Raw genomic sequence first — 17,590 nt, 5'->3', positions numbered from 1 at the left:
AATATTAAAGTTTTATATATGGTGGTTTATGACATTAAGTCGGTAGATAGAGTATAAGTAACGAACATAATCGATATTTATACAAGACCAAAGACCAATAAATCAGTACGGAAGGACCATAAATTATTCATTCAATTATTTAAATGCCAACGACGGATAAAATAATTACCGTTAGAAATCAAAGTAATGTTTATTCGTTCGGATTTTTATTTATTTAAGTTCATTACACTTCCTGTATTATTTAATACTTAAACACAATTATTTTCGTACGCAAACTAACACACCCGCGGCCATTCTTACGAAATATCCAACCGGGATACTCATTTAACGTTATAACTTGATATTTCTGCGAGAATTGCCTTAGGGAGAACTGCGTGATGTTTCTGTAGAAATGGAAATCGCCGACGTCAATTTTTATTGTGTCGTCGACCACTGCCAACGAAGTATCTATAATAGCCGCTTCCTAAATTACGATTTCTGAGTTTTGTATTTTTGTTGGCTATTTTCCGACAGATTTATTCCAGATTCGTGTGTCGAATGGAATAGAACCGTCCTTAGACGAAATGAGGTGGGTTTTCTTCTTGCAATTCCTATTTCTAGTGGTTAATTCTTGTCAAGAGTTTTGGAAACATTGGGGGAATGTTTCTTGTCCGTCGTGGGCAAACAGTTGTCACGAATCGAAGCACCTTCCCTCTGTTCAAATATTTAATCAATCCTTATTCATCGAGTGCGGNTTACGATTTCTGAGTTTTGTATTTTTGTTGGCTATTTTCCGACAGATTTATTCCAGATTCGTGTGTCGAATGGAATAGAACCGTCCTTAGACGAAATGAGGTGGGTTTTCTTCTTGCAATTCCTATTTCTTGCGGTTAATTCTTGTCGAGAGTTTTGGCAGCATTGGGGGAATGTTGCTTGTAAGTCGTGGGGAGACAGCTGCTACGAATCAAAGAACTTTTCCTCCGTTAAAATATTAAATCCATTTTTATTAATCAGATGCGGCGAGGAAAGGATCGACTGACTCTCGTTTAATGCGATGTTTGGATGTTAAAAATGTACGAGAGGTACAATTTAAAGATTGTTATATGTCTGAAATTGACTTTGGAACGTTCACTTTCGAGTATAAAATCGAACACTTGAAGATATGGTACACATTCAGGTATAAAAGAATCTTCGAGAGCGCCTCGTTTAATAACATGTCCTCTCTGCGATCTGTCGAAATAGAATACGTGAAAACGTCGGAACTTCTAAATGTAACATTTCGCAACGTTCCATCGCTGACTTCACTGAAAATCAAATACTATAACTTCACTTTACTTCCCAACAGACCTTTCCGAGAGTTAATTAATCTTTCCGAATTATACATCACGCGTGGAAATTTAAGAGCTTTACCAGAAGATCTATTTTATAATCTTCACAATTTGGAAAAACTGCGGTTAATTCTGAATAAAATTGAATCGATTCATCCACTTGTCTTTAAAAATCTCTCCAAACTGGAATATTTGAATTTAGGATTTAATGAAATAAAGAATTTACCGGGTGATACGTTAAAAGGTTTTTTTAACTTAACAAACTGCTGACACAGTTTTCCTGTTCGGAAAATAAAATATCGACACTTCCGAAAGGAATTTTTCATGGACTTTCTGAACTGCGAGTGTTAGAGTTGGAGGGAAACCGGTTAGAAAATCTTCCCGAAGTTGTTTTTCTGAATTTGTCGTCATTGCGAAGACTCAGTTTATCAAAAAATCGCCTGACATTTTTACCCGAAAATATCTTCCTTCCATTGACTAAATTAACCAATCTCGATCTATCTAACAACAGTTTAAGTAAAATTATGGGTGAGCGTCCTTTTGGCAGCGGCAAGCATCTAAATTATCTGAATTTAAATAATGCAGGTTTGACGCAATGGCCAGTGTTAGATTGGACAGAATACAACTTGACTGAAGTCGATTTCTCAAATAATCGTTTTGAAATTGACAAATTGCCAATTTACACACGAAATCCAGTGATAATTCTTCTGTCTAATTGTAAAATCAGAACAATTTACGTCGATGACAGGAAACATGGATTTCAAATGCCGACTTATTATTATTTAAATAATAATAAAGTTACTTGCGATCACAAACTGCAGCAGTTCGTTTTTGCCCTTAAGTCAAATACAGAATTAGCAAAGAAAATGTTTCCAGGAATTGAGAACACGAAATGTTACGGAGAAGAAAGAAATTTGCTGGATGATACATCTCTTGTGGTCATTGGAAATTATTGTCCGATGAATTGCGAATGTTCTGCACAAGATAATCACGTGGTGGTGAATTGTTCCGGAAAGGGAATCGACCGAATTCCCGAAGTTCTCGTTTCCAATGCGACGATTGTCGATTTAAGTAATAATTACGTAAAAGAGTTTTCTGATGTCGATTGTGTGACGTGGAGAAACGTCACCCATCTGCGTCTGAGTAATAATTCGATAAGTAACATTTCGGATTATGTTATTTTACCAAACCTGAAATACCTCTGGTTGGACGGAAACCGGTTAACCGAATTGCCTTTCGGTTTAATGAACTTGTTCGACGTTTCGCCGAAATTTCAGATTCACTTGTCCAGAAACAATTTCTATTGTCATTGTCATTCTCTCATTACTAAGGACTGGTTGCTTAGAAACAGGCAGAAGATTGCAGATTTCTCCGATGTTTTCTGCGCGAGAAATTCGTCTTCTGTGTCTTTCACCGAAATTATTTCCAATGAAGAATGCACAGAAATTGCAGAAATAAATTTGGCATCTTCAGTACACAATTCGTCTTCGATCGAGTATTCATTGGATGAAGTTAATTTTGTTTCTGGATGGAAAATCGCAGTGACTGTTCTTACTTCGCTAATGTTAATAGGTGTAAATGTTGTTGCTTTCTCTGCTTATTGTCGTAGAGAAGAAAGTGTCGAAGACTAAGCGAGAAGTGATGTATTATAATGTTTACACCTGACAAATTTTGTAAATATTATAATTAAAATTCCTCGTGTTTGAACGCTTTAATGAATAATTATTCGTAAATTACTATGATTTTTTATTTGTCTTTGTTGAAATTAATTTTCTATACTTTAAATAATTATAATGTTTCATATATTAATTTTGTATACTTTCTTGCGCATTTTGACTACGAATTATCTTATAAAATGTGTAATTATTGCGTAATAAAGCAGTAAATTGAGCGTAAATAAATATTGGTCTTCGACAATTAAACAACTTTTTCTCTATAGAAAGTTCGAAAATGAAAGTAATAATATCCCATTCAGAAAAATTATTATTAAATTTGTAATTTCTACTAAAGATCGTTGACGGTTCTGTGGTTTTTTGTAGCATTAAATCGACTTCGGGAATTTCTGTAGTATGTATTGTGTGTTAAGCATAGTTTTCTAGATTATACCATAATAATGTGTATAAAAACTGAAAATTAGAGGAAAGGGGAAATAAAAATGTCAAGAAACACGTGGACGTAATTTACGGACATTCTAACACTATATTTTGAATACATATAAAGCATATAAGTAGTTTTATAAATATTTCGATTTCAAAGTCAAAAAATCGTCGTTCTTTAAACGGCGTATAGATTACGTCACACCTGCCGAACGAACCGGTTTCTCGCCTCCATCCTTCCTCTAGTCTCTTTCGCGTCTCGTGTCGTAACGTATGGCCAACGACGTAATTTCACAAATTGTCATTTCATAGGATGACGTAACTTCGAATTTTCTGAATGGGTAAAAATATTAAAGTTTTATATATGGTGGTTTATGACATTAAGTCGGTAGACAGAGTATAAGTAACAAACATAATCGATATTTATACAAGACCAAAGACCAATAAATCAGTACAGAAAAACGATAAATTATTCATTCAATTATTTAAATGCCAACGACGGATGAAATAATTACCGTTAGAAATCAAAGTAATGTTTATTCGTTCGGATTTTTATTTATTTAAGTTCATTACACTTCCTTTATTATTTAGTACTTAAACACAATTATTTTCGTACGCAAACTTATACACCCGCAGCCATTCTTACGAAATATCCAACCGGGATACTCATTTAACGTTATAACTTCATATTTCTGCGATAATTGCGTAAGGAAGAAACAAGTAAATTAAAAATTGCGTAATATTTCTGTAGAAATGGAAATTGCCGACGTCAATTTTTATTGTGTCGTCGACCACTGCCAACGAAGTATCTATAATAGCCGCTTCCTAAATTACGATTGCAGAGTTCTGTACTTTTGTTGGCTATTTTCCGACAGATTTACTTTAGATTCGTGTGTCGAATGGAATAGAACCGTCCTTAGACGAAATGAGGTGGGTTTTCTTCTTGCAATTCCTATTTCTTGCGGTTAATTCTTGTCGANTTACGATTGCAGAGTTCTGTACTTTTGTTGGCTATTTTCCGACAGATTTACTTTAGATTCGTGTGTCGAATGGAATAGAACCGTCCTTAGACGAAATGAGGTGGGTTTTCTTCTTGCAATTCCTATTTCTTGCGGTTAATTCTTGTCGAGAGTTTTGGCAACATTGGGAGAATGTTGCTTGTAAGTCGGTGGAAGACGGCTGCTACGAATCAAAGAACTTTTCCTCCGTTGAAATCTTAAATCAATCCTTATTAATCAAATGCGGCGAGGAAAGGATCGACTCTCGTTTAATGCGATGTTTGGATGTTAAAAATGCACGAGAGGTACAATTTAAAGATTGTTATATGTCTGGGATTGACTTTGAAACGTTCACTTTCGGGTATAAAATCGAACACTTGACGATATGGTACACATTGAGGTATAAAAAAATCTTCGAGAGCGCCTCGTTTAATAACATGTCCTCGCTGAAATCTGTCGAAATACAATACGTGAAGACGTCGGAACTTCTAAATGTAACATTTCGCAACGTTCCGTCGCTGACTTCATTGACAATTATATGGTATAACTTCACTTTATTTCCCAACAAACCTTTCCGAGAGTTAATTAATCTTTCCAAATTATACATCACGCGTGGAAATTTAAGAGTTTTACCAGAAGATGTATTTTATAATCTTTACAATTTGGAAAAACTGCTGTTAATTCTGAATAAAATTGAATCGATTCATCCACTCGCCTTTAGAAATCTCTCCAAACTCGAAAATTTGAATTTAGGCTGGAATCGGATAAAGAATTTACCAGGTGATACGTTGAAAGGTCTTTTTAACTTAAGGACATTTTCTATTACTAACAACCGACGATTATCAGAAATTCCGTCGGGATTCTTTAAGAAACTGCACAACTTGACTGAAATTAATGCAGAGTCTTGTTCTATTTCTTCACTCGCAGAAGACGTATTTTCTGACTTGATTAATTTGAAAATCGTCTATTTAGGTTCCAATCGAATTGAACGTCTCCCGCCAAATCTTTTGAAAAATAACAAACGACTGACACGATTTTCTTGTTCGAAGAATAAAATATCGACACTTCCTACAGAAATATTTCACGGACTTTCTGAACTACGAGAGTTATCGTTGTGGAGAAACCGGTTAGAAAATCTTCCCGAAGATGTTTTTCAGAATTTATCGTCATTGCAAGAACTCAGTTTATCATTGAATCGCCTGACATTTTTACCCGAAAATATATTCCTCCCATTGACTAGATTAACGAATCTCGATTTATCTTACAACAATTTAACCGAAATTACTGGTGAGCGTCCTTTTGGCAAGCATCTAAATTATCTGAATTTAAATAATGCAGGTTTGACACAATGGCCGGTGATAAATTGGACAGAATACAACTTAACTGAAGTAATTTTGTCAAATAATCATTTCGAAACTGTCAAATTGCCAATTTACACACTAAATCGAGTGATAATTCGTCTGTCTAACTGTAAAATCAGAACAATTTATTTAGATGAGTGGAAATATGGATTTCATATGCCGACGTATGATATAAGTAATAATGAAATCACTTGTGATCACAAACTGCGGCAATTCGTTTCTTTCGTTAATTCAAATATAGAAGTAGCGAAGAAAATGTTTCCAAATATAGAGAAGACGAAATGTTACGGAGAAGAAAGAAATTTGTTAGATAATACATTTCTCGTTGTAATAGGAAATTATTGTCCGATGAATTGCGAATGTTTTGCCAAAGAAAATCAAGTGATAGTCAATTGTTCCGGAAATGGAATCGACAAAATTCCCGAAGTTCTCCTCCCGAATGCGACGATTGTCGATTTAAGTAATAATTACATAAAGGAGTTATCTAAAGTCGATTGCGTAACGTGGAAAAACGTCACTCATTTGCGTCTGAGTAATAATTCGATAAGTAACATTTCGGATTATGTTATTTTACCAAACCTGAAATACCTCTGGTTAGACGGAAACCGGTTAACCGAATTACCTTCCGGTTTAATGAACCTGCTCGACGTTTCGCCGGAATTTAAGATTTACTTGTCCAGAAACAATTTTTATTGTCATTGTCATTCTCTCATTACTAAGGACTGGTTGCTTAGAAACAGGCAGAAGATTGCAGATTTCTCCGATGTTTTCTGCGCGAGAAATTCGTCTTCTGTGTCTTTCACCGAAATTGTTTCCAATGACGGATGCACAGAAATTCCAAAAATAAATTTGGCCTTTTCAGTAAATGATTCTTCTTCAATCAAATATTGATTGGATGAAGTTAGTTCTTCTTTGTGGTGGAAAATCGCAGTGACTGTTCTTACTTCGCTAATGTTAATAGGTGTAAATGTTGTTGCTTCCTTTGCTTATTGTCGCAGAAAAGAAAGTGTCGAAGACTAAGCGAGAAGTGATGTATTATAATGTTTACACCTGACAAATTCTGTAAATATTATAATTAAAATTCCTCGTGTTTGAACGCTTTAATGAATAATTATTCGTAAATTACTATGATTTTTAATTTGCTTTTATTGAAATTAATGTTCTATATTTTAAATAATTATAATGTTTCGTATATTAATTTTGTATACTTTCTTGCGCATTTTGACTACGAATTATATTATAAAATGTATAACTATTGCGTAATAAAGCAGTAAATTGAGCGTAAATAAATATTGGTCTTCGACAATTAAACAACTTTTTCTCTATAGAAAGTTCGAAAATGAAAGTAATAATATCCCATTCAGAAAAATTATTATTAAATTTGTAATTTCTACAAAAGATCGTTGACGGTTCTGTGGTTTTTTGTAGCATTAAATCGACTTCGGGAATTTCTGTAGTATGTATTGTGTATTAAGCATAGTTTTCTAGATTATACCATAATAATGTGTATAAAAACTGAAAATTAGAGGGAGGGGGAAGTAAAAACATTAAGAAACACGTGGACGTAATTTACGGACATTGTAACACTATATTGTGAATAAATATAAAGCATATAAGTACTTTTATAAATATTTCGATTTTAAACAGTCAAAAAATTGGCGTTCTTTAAACAGCGTGTAGATTACGTCGCACCTGCCGAACGAACCGGTTTCTCGCCTCCATTTTTTCTCTAGTCTCTTTCGTGTCTCGTGTCGTAACGTATGGCCAAGGACGTAATTTCACAAATTGTCATTTCATACGATAACGTAATTTCGAATTTTCTGATTGGGTAAAAATATTAAAGTTTTACGCGCGGTTATTTATGACACTAAGTCGGTCGACACAGTTATAAATAGCGAACATAATCGCTATTTACAAAGACCAATAAATCAATACAGAATGACGATAAATTATTTATTCAATTATTTAATTGCCAACGACGGATGAAATAATGACCGTTAGAAATGAAAGTAATGTTTATTCGTTCGGATTTCCCTTTATTCGAGTTCGTTACACTTTTCTTATTATTTCGTACTTAAACACAATTATTTTCGTACGCAAACTGCTCGGATCGATTTTAGTTTAAATTACATTTTGTCAAAACATAATTTAAATTTTTTTGAATAAAAAATTTCGCTATCGAAGGAACATAAAATCAAGAAATTTTATACTTATTTCGTATTTACCAGGAAAATTCTTATTTTAATAATATAACAGACGTCACGCAAAAACATTCCTTCGCGTCACATAAAACACATTCGATGTATCGAAGAACGCGATCGATTATCGCGTTGTCGACCACTGGCAACGAAGTATCTATAATAGATGCTTCATAAATTATGATTTCTGAGTTCTGTATTTTTGTTGGATATTTTCCGACAGATTTACTTCAGATTCGTGTGTGGTGGAAAATCGCAGTGGCTGTTCTTACTTCGCTGATGTTAATAGGTGTGGTTATTGTCGCTTCCTTTGTTTATTGTAGCAAAAAGAAAATGTCGAGATAGTGCCAAAGTGTAAGGAAGAAGAAATGATTTATTTTAATGTTTACTCCTGACAAATTCCGTAATTGCGACAATTCGAAGGCTCCGAGTGTCATCTTTTTAGTGAATAAGTTGTCATAAATTGTTATTATTTTTTATATTCATATATAGTGTGCTGTCGTACGAAATTGTGATTACGATCTATATTACGAAATCTGTAACAATTAGATAATAAAGGTGTAAATTAGACACAAAGCTACGAATAAAATTCAGTAATTTATCGATAATTTGTATAATTAATGAGGAAATAAAAGAATGAAATCTAGCAACGAGTCGCTGCAACATCATTTGAAACTGCGTGTGAGATGCGATCTGTTACGATGTTTTATTTAAAAACTTTTTATATAATTAATTATTATAAATCTCGAAAATGGCAAAAAGCCGATTATGTGGTCGTTTTCCATCTTGCACTAATTATTGAGTAAAATATTTGTAATTGTTCATATAACATTTCTCTAAATAATCTTGTTGTATGCTTTTCAGAAGAATGACGTAAAAGAAAAGCATCATTTGAAGAAAACTTGTTATTAACATTACAACACAAATATCAATGTTAATATCATTTACTTTACTCCCCGTTACATTCGGGTTATTAAATTACGCCTATAGTCTGACGGAGAATCCACGCAATACATCTATTCTTGACAAAAGTCTCGCTTCGATAACTTATCCCGTCTTTCAATCAGTTGTTTACATTTTTAAATACGATAACTTTTTTATTTTTGCTCTCCGGTCCAAAAGTAGAGTATCGTTGAACTCGTCTCGGTTCCCTCAGTTCAAATATATATTCAAAGTCCCGAAATTCCGTAGGAATTAATCTATAGTACAGCCGAAAATTAGGTTACGCGTGAGATTGTCGACGTAAACTGTCGGCTTTTCCGGAGTGCAGCGGATTCTCTGGAGAAAGCGTCATTTACAGTAGCTATGATTCTTTTTCCCGATACGTGCCAATGATGAATATTGTTTTTAAAATGAAATATCAATCAACGAAGATAATATATGTAACGAATCTGAAGATGAGTATAAAAAATAACCAATTCTATCAAACAATATTTAATGAATTTACGCTTTCTCAATTTGTTTTAATTATTTGGGTGTAGTGCGTATATTGGAAAATCTTTTAGCTATATTTATAAAATGGCGACTGTCGCACGGATTACTCCGGAATATATAGCCTGGTCTTCTATACTAATATTATAAAGAAGTAATGTTTGTATGTATGTATGTATGTATGTTAGTTTGTATGCAGCAGGTAATCTCCGAAACTACTCATCCGATTTCAAAATTTTTTCACCAATATTTAGAATAAAACTTCAGGGTGGACATAGGCTGTATATTATTCCGTTAAACATGGGAATGGACAGTTCTTTACGGTTAGCCTTACGGGGAAGGCTTACCGTAAAGAACTCTGTTTCTATTTATACTATTTTAGATGCGGTATTTTGCATTTTTGATTGCATTTTAATAGGGTATGTCAACAGAATGTACACAAAGAAGGGATATTTCGATATCCCCCCGGGGAGAGGGACAGGATTAAGGCTTACTGTGAAGAACTTTACTTCTATTATACTATTTTAGATGCGGGTTTTTGCGCTTTTCATTGCGTTTTAATAAGGTACGTCAAGAGAATGTACACTAAGAAAAAATTTTTCGAAAAATATTCTCTCACGGGGGAAGTGTTATACATTTATAATAGATACATTTTGAGCCACAACAGGGCGTGGCGGGGTCTGCTAGTTTATTTATATTTTCATTTTACAATAAATTTTATTCTAATAAGGGATGATGGCGCAAGATGGAGTCGTGGAAGAAAGTCTGTTTATTTGTGGTTAATGCGCTTTTATCTGGCTGTTATTTGGGGAACTAAATGTCAAACTCGAAAGGAATCGTGGAACGAGAGAACGTCCAAATCGTTTTCTTTGTTTGGAAGTAAGATACGTTTTCCGTGATTCAACAATACTTCGTTTAATTTTACGCCCGCTAAAAAGTTTCTACAAAGTAAGTATCATTGTGAACTTTTACATTACCTTTTACGTGAAGATTTTATGGTATTCGAAGTAACCTTTAAAACTGTAATTGGTTAGTTTTGAAACGAAGTTTACCCGTGTTTGCAGTCGGTACGAAAAGTGTACGTTGAGGGCAAGATGGGGTACCCGTCTAGCCCCGGTTTGACCATTCGTGGCCTATGAATCCAGAAGTATTTTCGGAGGCAGATTTTATTGCTGCAGAAGTGACAAACGGGCCCCTTCGGCGAGGGTAGCCTAACAGAAAACAAAAGGGGAATAACATAGAATGCCTCTATTGAGGACAATTATACTCTGTATCTCTGTATTTAAAAAATTTGTAGACCTATAAATTCCTACAGCCGTCCGGCAGTCCTTCCTTAATCTCGAGAAAGGTGTGAGAAAGAGGAAAGCCGATAGCGGACGCGAAACGTGTAGGAACAGTAGGACACGATTAACTATATAAACAGTGTAAAGTATTGGCTTGTAAACGGTAAAGGAACAAACGAAACTCGCTAATTGATTTCACGGGTGGTCCGGTGGTAAACGCTTGGGAGTAAACAAGTGGGTGACCATCCACATTGAAGATAGACTGAAGTCAAAGTAAGCTTCATTCTCATCCTATTTAAGCTGACCCGTGACCAGGGTGAAAGCTGTTGGCAAGGACTATCGGTAGTTGGTCGGAAGTTTCCATCCAAAAGTTCTTAAATTATAGGAGGAGTGGGAGAACAGGAAAAGGGCTGGAGACTGGTAACGCGAAAGTTTCTGACACTCGGAAAGCCCGCTGAGGTTAAAAAGCCAGCATAATCCTCTGCAAGATATCTCGGGAACGAGTAAGTGCCGAGACCGGAGGAACCGCGCAGTAGAGTTACTATACAGGCCGAACGGAGGCTTCTCCAAAACTTATTCGTTCCCGAACGCCAAACTAGTACGCGAGGCAGCACGCTCGATGTATCCTGTACTTATTGTGTTTTCAAGTCGTACAGTCTATATATATTTTGTAAATAAACTGTGTATACTGATTTTCTTGTGCGTGGACGTGTGCTTTCAACGAACCTACTTCAGAACTATTTCGAGTTGTGCTTCACCGATAGGTCGGATTTAAACCGGAAGTCACGTAACTACAATTCGAATAATCCCCCCCCCGAATTGAGTTAAGTAGATAACCGGCAAGACTTTATTGTTAAATGAAATAAGTGATGTACGAAACCGAGCCACTACTAATTTGAGGTGGAGAGCATATATTTTAAATTAATGAATAATTCCTTCTTACGTACTAATGTATAAATGATTTTCATTGTTCTAGTTTAATTTTTGACCCAATTTTTGTACATTTTTCTTGCAAATCCATTTTATTGCCTGAGTTAGACTGACAGACAGTCAGACATTATTCTTTATATACACATAGTACAGACCCGGTACCGCATTGGCACAACCGGGTATGATGTACAGTTACAACAGGGCAAATTTACAGAGTATTGCAAGATAAGCATATATATAAACAGTAGAATAAGAGAAAAAAAATAAAAATAAATAAATAAATAAAATGAAATAAAGTAAAATATTCAAAACATATAAAAGAGGATACATTACAGATAGTACTTTACAATAAACATGCAAAGTAAGTAACATACAAAATGCACAATATACACAGATGAAGTACGTAGTAGGGAATATGGAAACCACTACTCAGTTGACAGGAGTTCGCCAGAAGTAGTTCTTTATCAGTTTCAGAAAGGCCATGAACAGCTCGTTATTCATCAACAAGTCGCTATGTTGACAAGGCCAGGATTTGTCAGTAGGAAGAAGCATGCGAATGGGTGCACGAGCATCCTCCAGCATGGGGCAGTGGAAGACGTAGTGTTCCACCCCGTCCGGCACACCGCAAAGTTGGCAATGGTCAGTTTGATTTAATAAATCTCACCATGTAGCTATGAAACTTCCCATGGCCAGTTAGGAACTGGGTGACGAGGCTAGTATCATGGTGGAGAATGGTCCGGTTATTATGAGAAACACTTGGGATGAAGCTTTTGGTTAACCTTCCCGTTTCAGTGTTGTTTCCGATCAATGTGCACACGGCTTAAACAGCCTGCCCAAACAGAGGCAGCATTACAGATCATAGGCAGAAAGACACTATCATAACTGATAGAAAGAATAGTTGGGGATAGACCCCATTTGGACTTTGCCACCTTAGAGACAGAATTAAACAGATGATTAGTCTTGTCCGTTACATGCTTNTATTCATCAACAAGTCGCTATGTTGACAAGGCCAGGATTTGTCAGTAGGAAGAAGCATGCGAATGGGTGCACGAGCATCCTCCAGCATGGGGCAGTGGAAGACGTAGTGTTCCACCCCGTCCGGCACACTGCAAAGTTGGCAATGGTCAGTTTGATTTATTGAATCTCACCATGTAGCTATTAAACTTCCTATGGCCAGTTAGGAACTGGGTGACGAGGCTAGTATCACGGTGGAGAATGGTCCGGTTATTGTGAGAAACACTTGGGATGAAGCTTTTGGTTATCCTTCCCGTTTCAGTGTTGTTCCATCTTCTTTGCCAGGTGTTCATAGCTTCATTTTTGAGGAGATACTTGATGTAGGTGACAGGGGTGTAGGAGTAGAGACTGTTGCCACTGTTTAGGCGGGTAGCCTCCCTTGCCAGATAGTCTGCTCTTTCATTACCTTGCAGTCCAGTGTGACCTCTAATCCAAGCGATGGCAAAGACATTGGTGGAGAGTGCAATACTAGTTTGTATCTTGACCACGATCGGGTTCCGTGGTAGGTGATTGTTGATGGCCTCTATCGTAAGTTGGCAATCTGTAAAAATGTTTATCCGGTTATCACCGTAGTTTTCATTGCACCAGTCAATGGCTAATAGGATGGCTGTAAGTTCTGCCTGGTAAACAGAGCAGTTTGCAGCAAGGTGGCCGGATGCATTGTACAATTCGACTCCTTTGCGATAGGCCACAAAGGCACTACCGACTTTGTCTAGAGTTTTGGACTCATCAGTGAATATTGAAAAGTGGTCGTTGTCCAGTGGGTGCGTATGGATGTGGAATCTCATAAAAGGAGGAAGTAGATCCTTCGGATGGCAAAAGGCTGGATAGTAAAATGCTATGACCTTTACGGTGGTGCCAACGTTTGGATGCCAGTAGAATGGCAAGGTCAATAGGTAGTTTGCCAGAGATGATCTGTAAGGCAGCCGTGGAAGAGATGGAATAGGCACGGCAGATGCGCAGAAGGGCTTTGCGCTGTGCACCACGGAGTTTCCGATCAATGTGCACACGGCTTAAACAGCCTGCCCAAACAGAGGCAGCATAACAGATCATAGGCAGAAAGACACTATCATAACTGATAGAAAGAATAGTTGGGGATAGACCCCATTTGGACTTTGCCACCTTAGAGACAGAATTAAACAGATGATTAGTCTTGTCCGTTACATGCTTGATGTGGTCGGCCCAGTTGAGTTTATGGTCGATAATGACCCCGAGGTATTTAATAGTAGTAGAGATCTTGATGGAGACACCTCCATTTTTATGGTGGGTGGTCTATGGTACAGATGGGGTTTTCTAGGTTCTTGAGTTAGACTCTTCGAAGTGATCGTACGTATTATTATTAATGCCAGAGATTAATGAAGTAATTTAGCACAGAAAACTAATTGATAAATAGAAGCTGCCAACGACCGTAATTACTATAACCATTTCCGCACGGTTTAAAGTATTTGACTTTCATTTTTAAAGTTTAGTTCTTCGAATTTCGCTTTATATAAATTGAAAATGCTTCCTTTTTAAGTTCTTGTTTAAAGGTAATCATTTTCGGATGCAAACTACCTGATTTAATTTAAGTTTATTCCTGGAAGGATAAAGTTATTTTTATTACTTAATTATTCGTAAATTATTTTAAAGGGTTTCGCAATTATCTTGTACTTTTATTAACTTGATTAAATGTCTTAAATGTTAGAAATAGTCGGAGTTTAATTCAAAAATAATTAAAAGGATAATTTCTGTTCCTTTTAATTATTTTTTGCTGTCTTCTTTACGTACGAAACGACGGCATTTTTATTTCCTATTAAGATTGAGAAAAAAGTAATCGATAATCGCAAGAAATACTTTTTATATTTTGTTATAATTATGATTAAAATGAGAAAACTTCCATTCGGACAAATATGTAAATTCGCCGATTATGGGGTGGAGTTTTATTCCCTTTCGTCGGGATGGTCTAAGGTCACGAGTATGTGATTTTAGGAGGCAGAAAAATATTGGTCTTTTACCTGTCTGTAGGTGAAAATTGAGAACAGATTAGGTGGCCAGATAGGACTATGTTCGCTTTTTGTTGATATCCCATTGTATACATTCTCGCTTCGCCTTTATTGCGTCTTAAGTTTTAAATATTTCTCTTTTTAATGTTCTTTTATTCTAAAATTTTGTTTACCCTTCTATTCCTTTCGAAGGACTATGTCAAAGTCCGGTGTCGTCGACTCGACATTTACGTAACTTGTTTTCTTGACGGTTTAAGTTAATAAATTTTACATTTCCTTTTTATTGACTATTTCCTTTGCTTCACAAATATAAAACAGATACATTTTATATTTATTTCATATTCAGTTAAATAATTTTTATTATAATAATTCTACTGGAGTCGAACGGAAACATTCTTTTGTGTCACAAAACAATCGATTACCACTATCCAGATAGTTTTAGAGAAAGAAAATGAATAATATTTTATTTACAATATCAAGTAGTATAGAAGAACAATTCCCGTGTAATCAATGTGCGAAACAAATTTTTTATTCGTAAATCATTCATTTAACGTTAATCCGATAATGTTCCTTCTAATGCAACGGAAATAAACCAGCGAATTAATAACTATGTACGTCATATTTCTGTAGGAAATGACGATTAACGTCACTGACGTTATAATTTAAAGTGTTGACGACGTAGCAACAATAAGGATATAGACTATTACTCGTTCCTAATCCTGTTTCATTGTTAATTCATTCTAAAAGTTGTACTTGCGAGATTCGTCTGTCGATGTAATTACCAGATTCATTGGACAAGATGAGGTTTGTAATCGTTTTTCAATTGCTATTTTTAGCGGTAAATTCTTGTCGAGAGTTTTGGCAACATTGGGGAAATGCTTCTTGTCCGTCATGGGAAGAGAGATGCTACAAATCGAAACACTTATCCTCCGTTGATATATATAAACAATCCTTATCCATCCAGTGCGGCCAGGAAAGGATCGACTCTCGTTTAATGCGATGTTTGAATGTTAGAAAAGTACAAAAGTTATTTATTAGAAATTGTTATCTGTCGAGGATCGACTTTGGAATATTCACTTTCGGATATGAAATCGAAGAAGTTTGGATATATAACGGAAGAGACCAGCAGGAAAGAAACTTCGAGAGCGCTTCGTTTAATAACATGTCCTCTCTGCGATCTGTCGTAATACGATACATCAGAACGTCGGAAATTCTAAACTTAACATTTCGCAATGTTCCATCGCTGACTTCATTGAGAATCGAATACTATAACTTCACTTTATTTCCGAAAGAACCTTTCCGAGAGTTAATTAATCTTTCCGAATTAGACATCGTGGAAGGAAATTTAACACTTTCACCAGATCTATTTTATAATCTTCACAAATTGACAACACTTGATTTAGGCCTACGTGGCAATAAACTTGAATCGATTCATCCACTCGTCTTTAGAAACCTCACTCGATTGGAAGTTTTATATTTAGGTTTCAATCGGATAAAGGATTTACCCAGTGACATGTTGAAAGGTCTTTTTAATTTAACGTTTTTTTCTATTGAGGGAAACCGTGAATTATCAGTAATTCCTTCCGGATTCTTTAAAAAACTGCACAATTTGACTATATTTTTTGCATCGAGTTGTTCGATTTCTTCACTCGCAGAAGACGTATTTTCTGACTTAATTAATTTGAAAATCGTCGATTTAGATTCCAACCAAATTGAACATCTCCCTCCAAATCTTCTGAGAAATAACAAACGACTGACACAGTTTTCTTGTTCGAGCAATAAAATATCGACACTTCCTACAGAAATATTTCACGGACTTTCTGAACTTCGATGGTTATCGTTGCGGGGAAATCTGTTAGAAAATCTTCCCGAAGATGTTTTTTCTGAATTTATCGTCATTGCAAGAACTCAGTTTATCAAGAAATCGCCTAACAGTTTTACCCGAAAATATCTTCTTCCCTTTGACTAATTTAACATATCTCGATCTATCTGAAAACAAATTAACTAAAATTATCGGTGAGCGTCCTTTCGGCAGCAGCAAAAATTTAACTCATGTCCGTTTAAATAAGGCAGGTTTGACACAATGGCCGGTGTTAGATTGGACACAATACGACTTGACTGAAGTCGATTTCTCAAATAATCGTTTTGAAACCGTCAAATTGCCAATTTACACAACAAATCGCGTGAAAATTGATCTGTCTAACTGTAAAATCAGAACAATTTACATGGATGACAAGCAATATGGATTTCAAATGCCGTCTTATGATTTAAGTAGAAATGAAATTATTTGTAACTACAAACTGCAGCAATTCGTTTTTGCCCTTAAGTCAAATATAGAAGTAGCAAAGAAAATGTTTCCAGATATAGAGAAAACGAAATGTTAGGAAAAAAAAATTTGCTGGATAATACATCTCTCGTAGTCATAGGAAATTATTGTCCGATGAATTGCCAATGTTTTACCGAAGAAAATCACATCATAGTCAATTGTTCCGGAAAGGGAATCGAAAGAATCCCCAACGTTCTCGTCCCGAATGCGGAGATTGTCGATTTGAGTAATAATTACATAAAAGAGTTGTCGGATGTCGATAGTGTGACGTGGAGAAACGTCACACATCTGCGTCTGAGTAATAATTTAATAAGTATTATTTGGGATTGTGTTCTTTTGCCAAACCTCAAATCTCTGTGGTTGGACGAAAACCGGTTAACCGAATTGTCTTACGGATTAATGAACTTGATCGACGTTTCTACGGAATTCCAGATTTACTTGTCCAGAAATAATTGGAATTGCCATTGCCATTCGCTTTTTACTAAGGACTGGTTGCTTAGAAACCGACAGAAAATTGCAGATTTCTCCAATATTTACTGCATAAGAAATTCGTCTTCTGTGTCTTTCACCGATATAATTCAAATGAAGAATGCACAGAAATTGCAGAAATAAATTTGACATCTTCAGTAAATGATTCTTCTCCGAACGAATATTAATTGGATCA

The 17,590-nt window shown here is 35.6% G+C and overlaps 2 protein-coding genes across 2 annotated transcripts; both read left to right on the top strand.

Annotated features, from left to right (window-relative positions):
• Positions 1-1,564: 1,564 nt before the first annotated feature.
• Positions 1,565-17,135, top strand: LOC111634438 (the record flags this gene model as incomplete). The annotated part of the gene is given in 4 exon segments (XM_023379206.1): positions 1,565-2,926; positions 4,440-6,644; positions 15,379-16,481; positions 16,483-17,135. Coding segments are annotated over 4 exon segments (5,172 nt in total), but the record flags the coding sequence as incomplete, so codon positions are not given.
• LOC111634437 (decorin-like) lies at positions 17,041-17,538 on the top strand. The gene has a single exon (XM_023379205.1). The coding sequence runs from the start codon at positions 17,041-17,043 to the stop codon at positions 17,536-17,538; it is 498 nt and encodes a 165-aa protein (XP_023234973.1).
• Positions 17,539-17,590: the final 52 nt, after the last annotated feature.

The sequence above is a fragment of the Centruroides sculpturatus genome, unplaced genomic scaffold, assembly GCF_000671375.1.
Source record: "Centruroides sculpturatus isolate CEXI.00-Female unplaced genomic scaffold, Cexi_2.0 scaffold781, whole genome shotgun sequence".
NCBI lineage: Eukaryota > Metazoa > Arthropoda > Arachnida > Scorpiones > Buthidae > Centruroides > Centruroides sculpturatus.
This window is presented reverse-complemented; position numbering and strand designations above follow the sequence as displayed.

Excerpts from the sequence above, each read along its gene's own strand:
- LOC111634437 (XM_023379205.1), top strand. The coding sequence starts at position 17,041 with ATGAATTGCCAATGTTTTACCGAAGAAAATCACATCATAGTCAATTGT.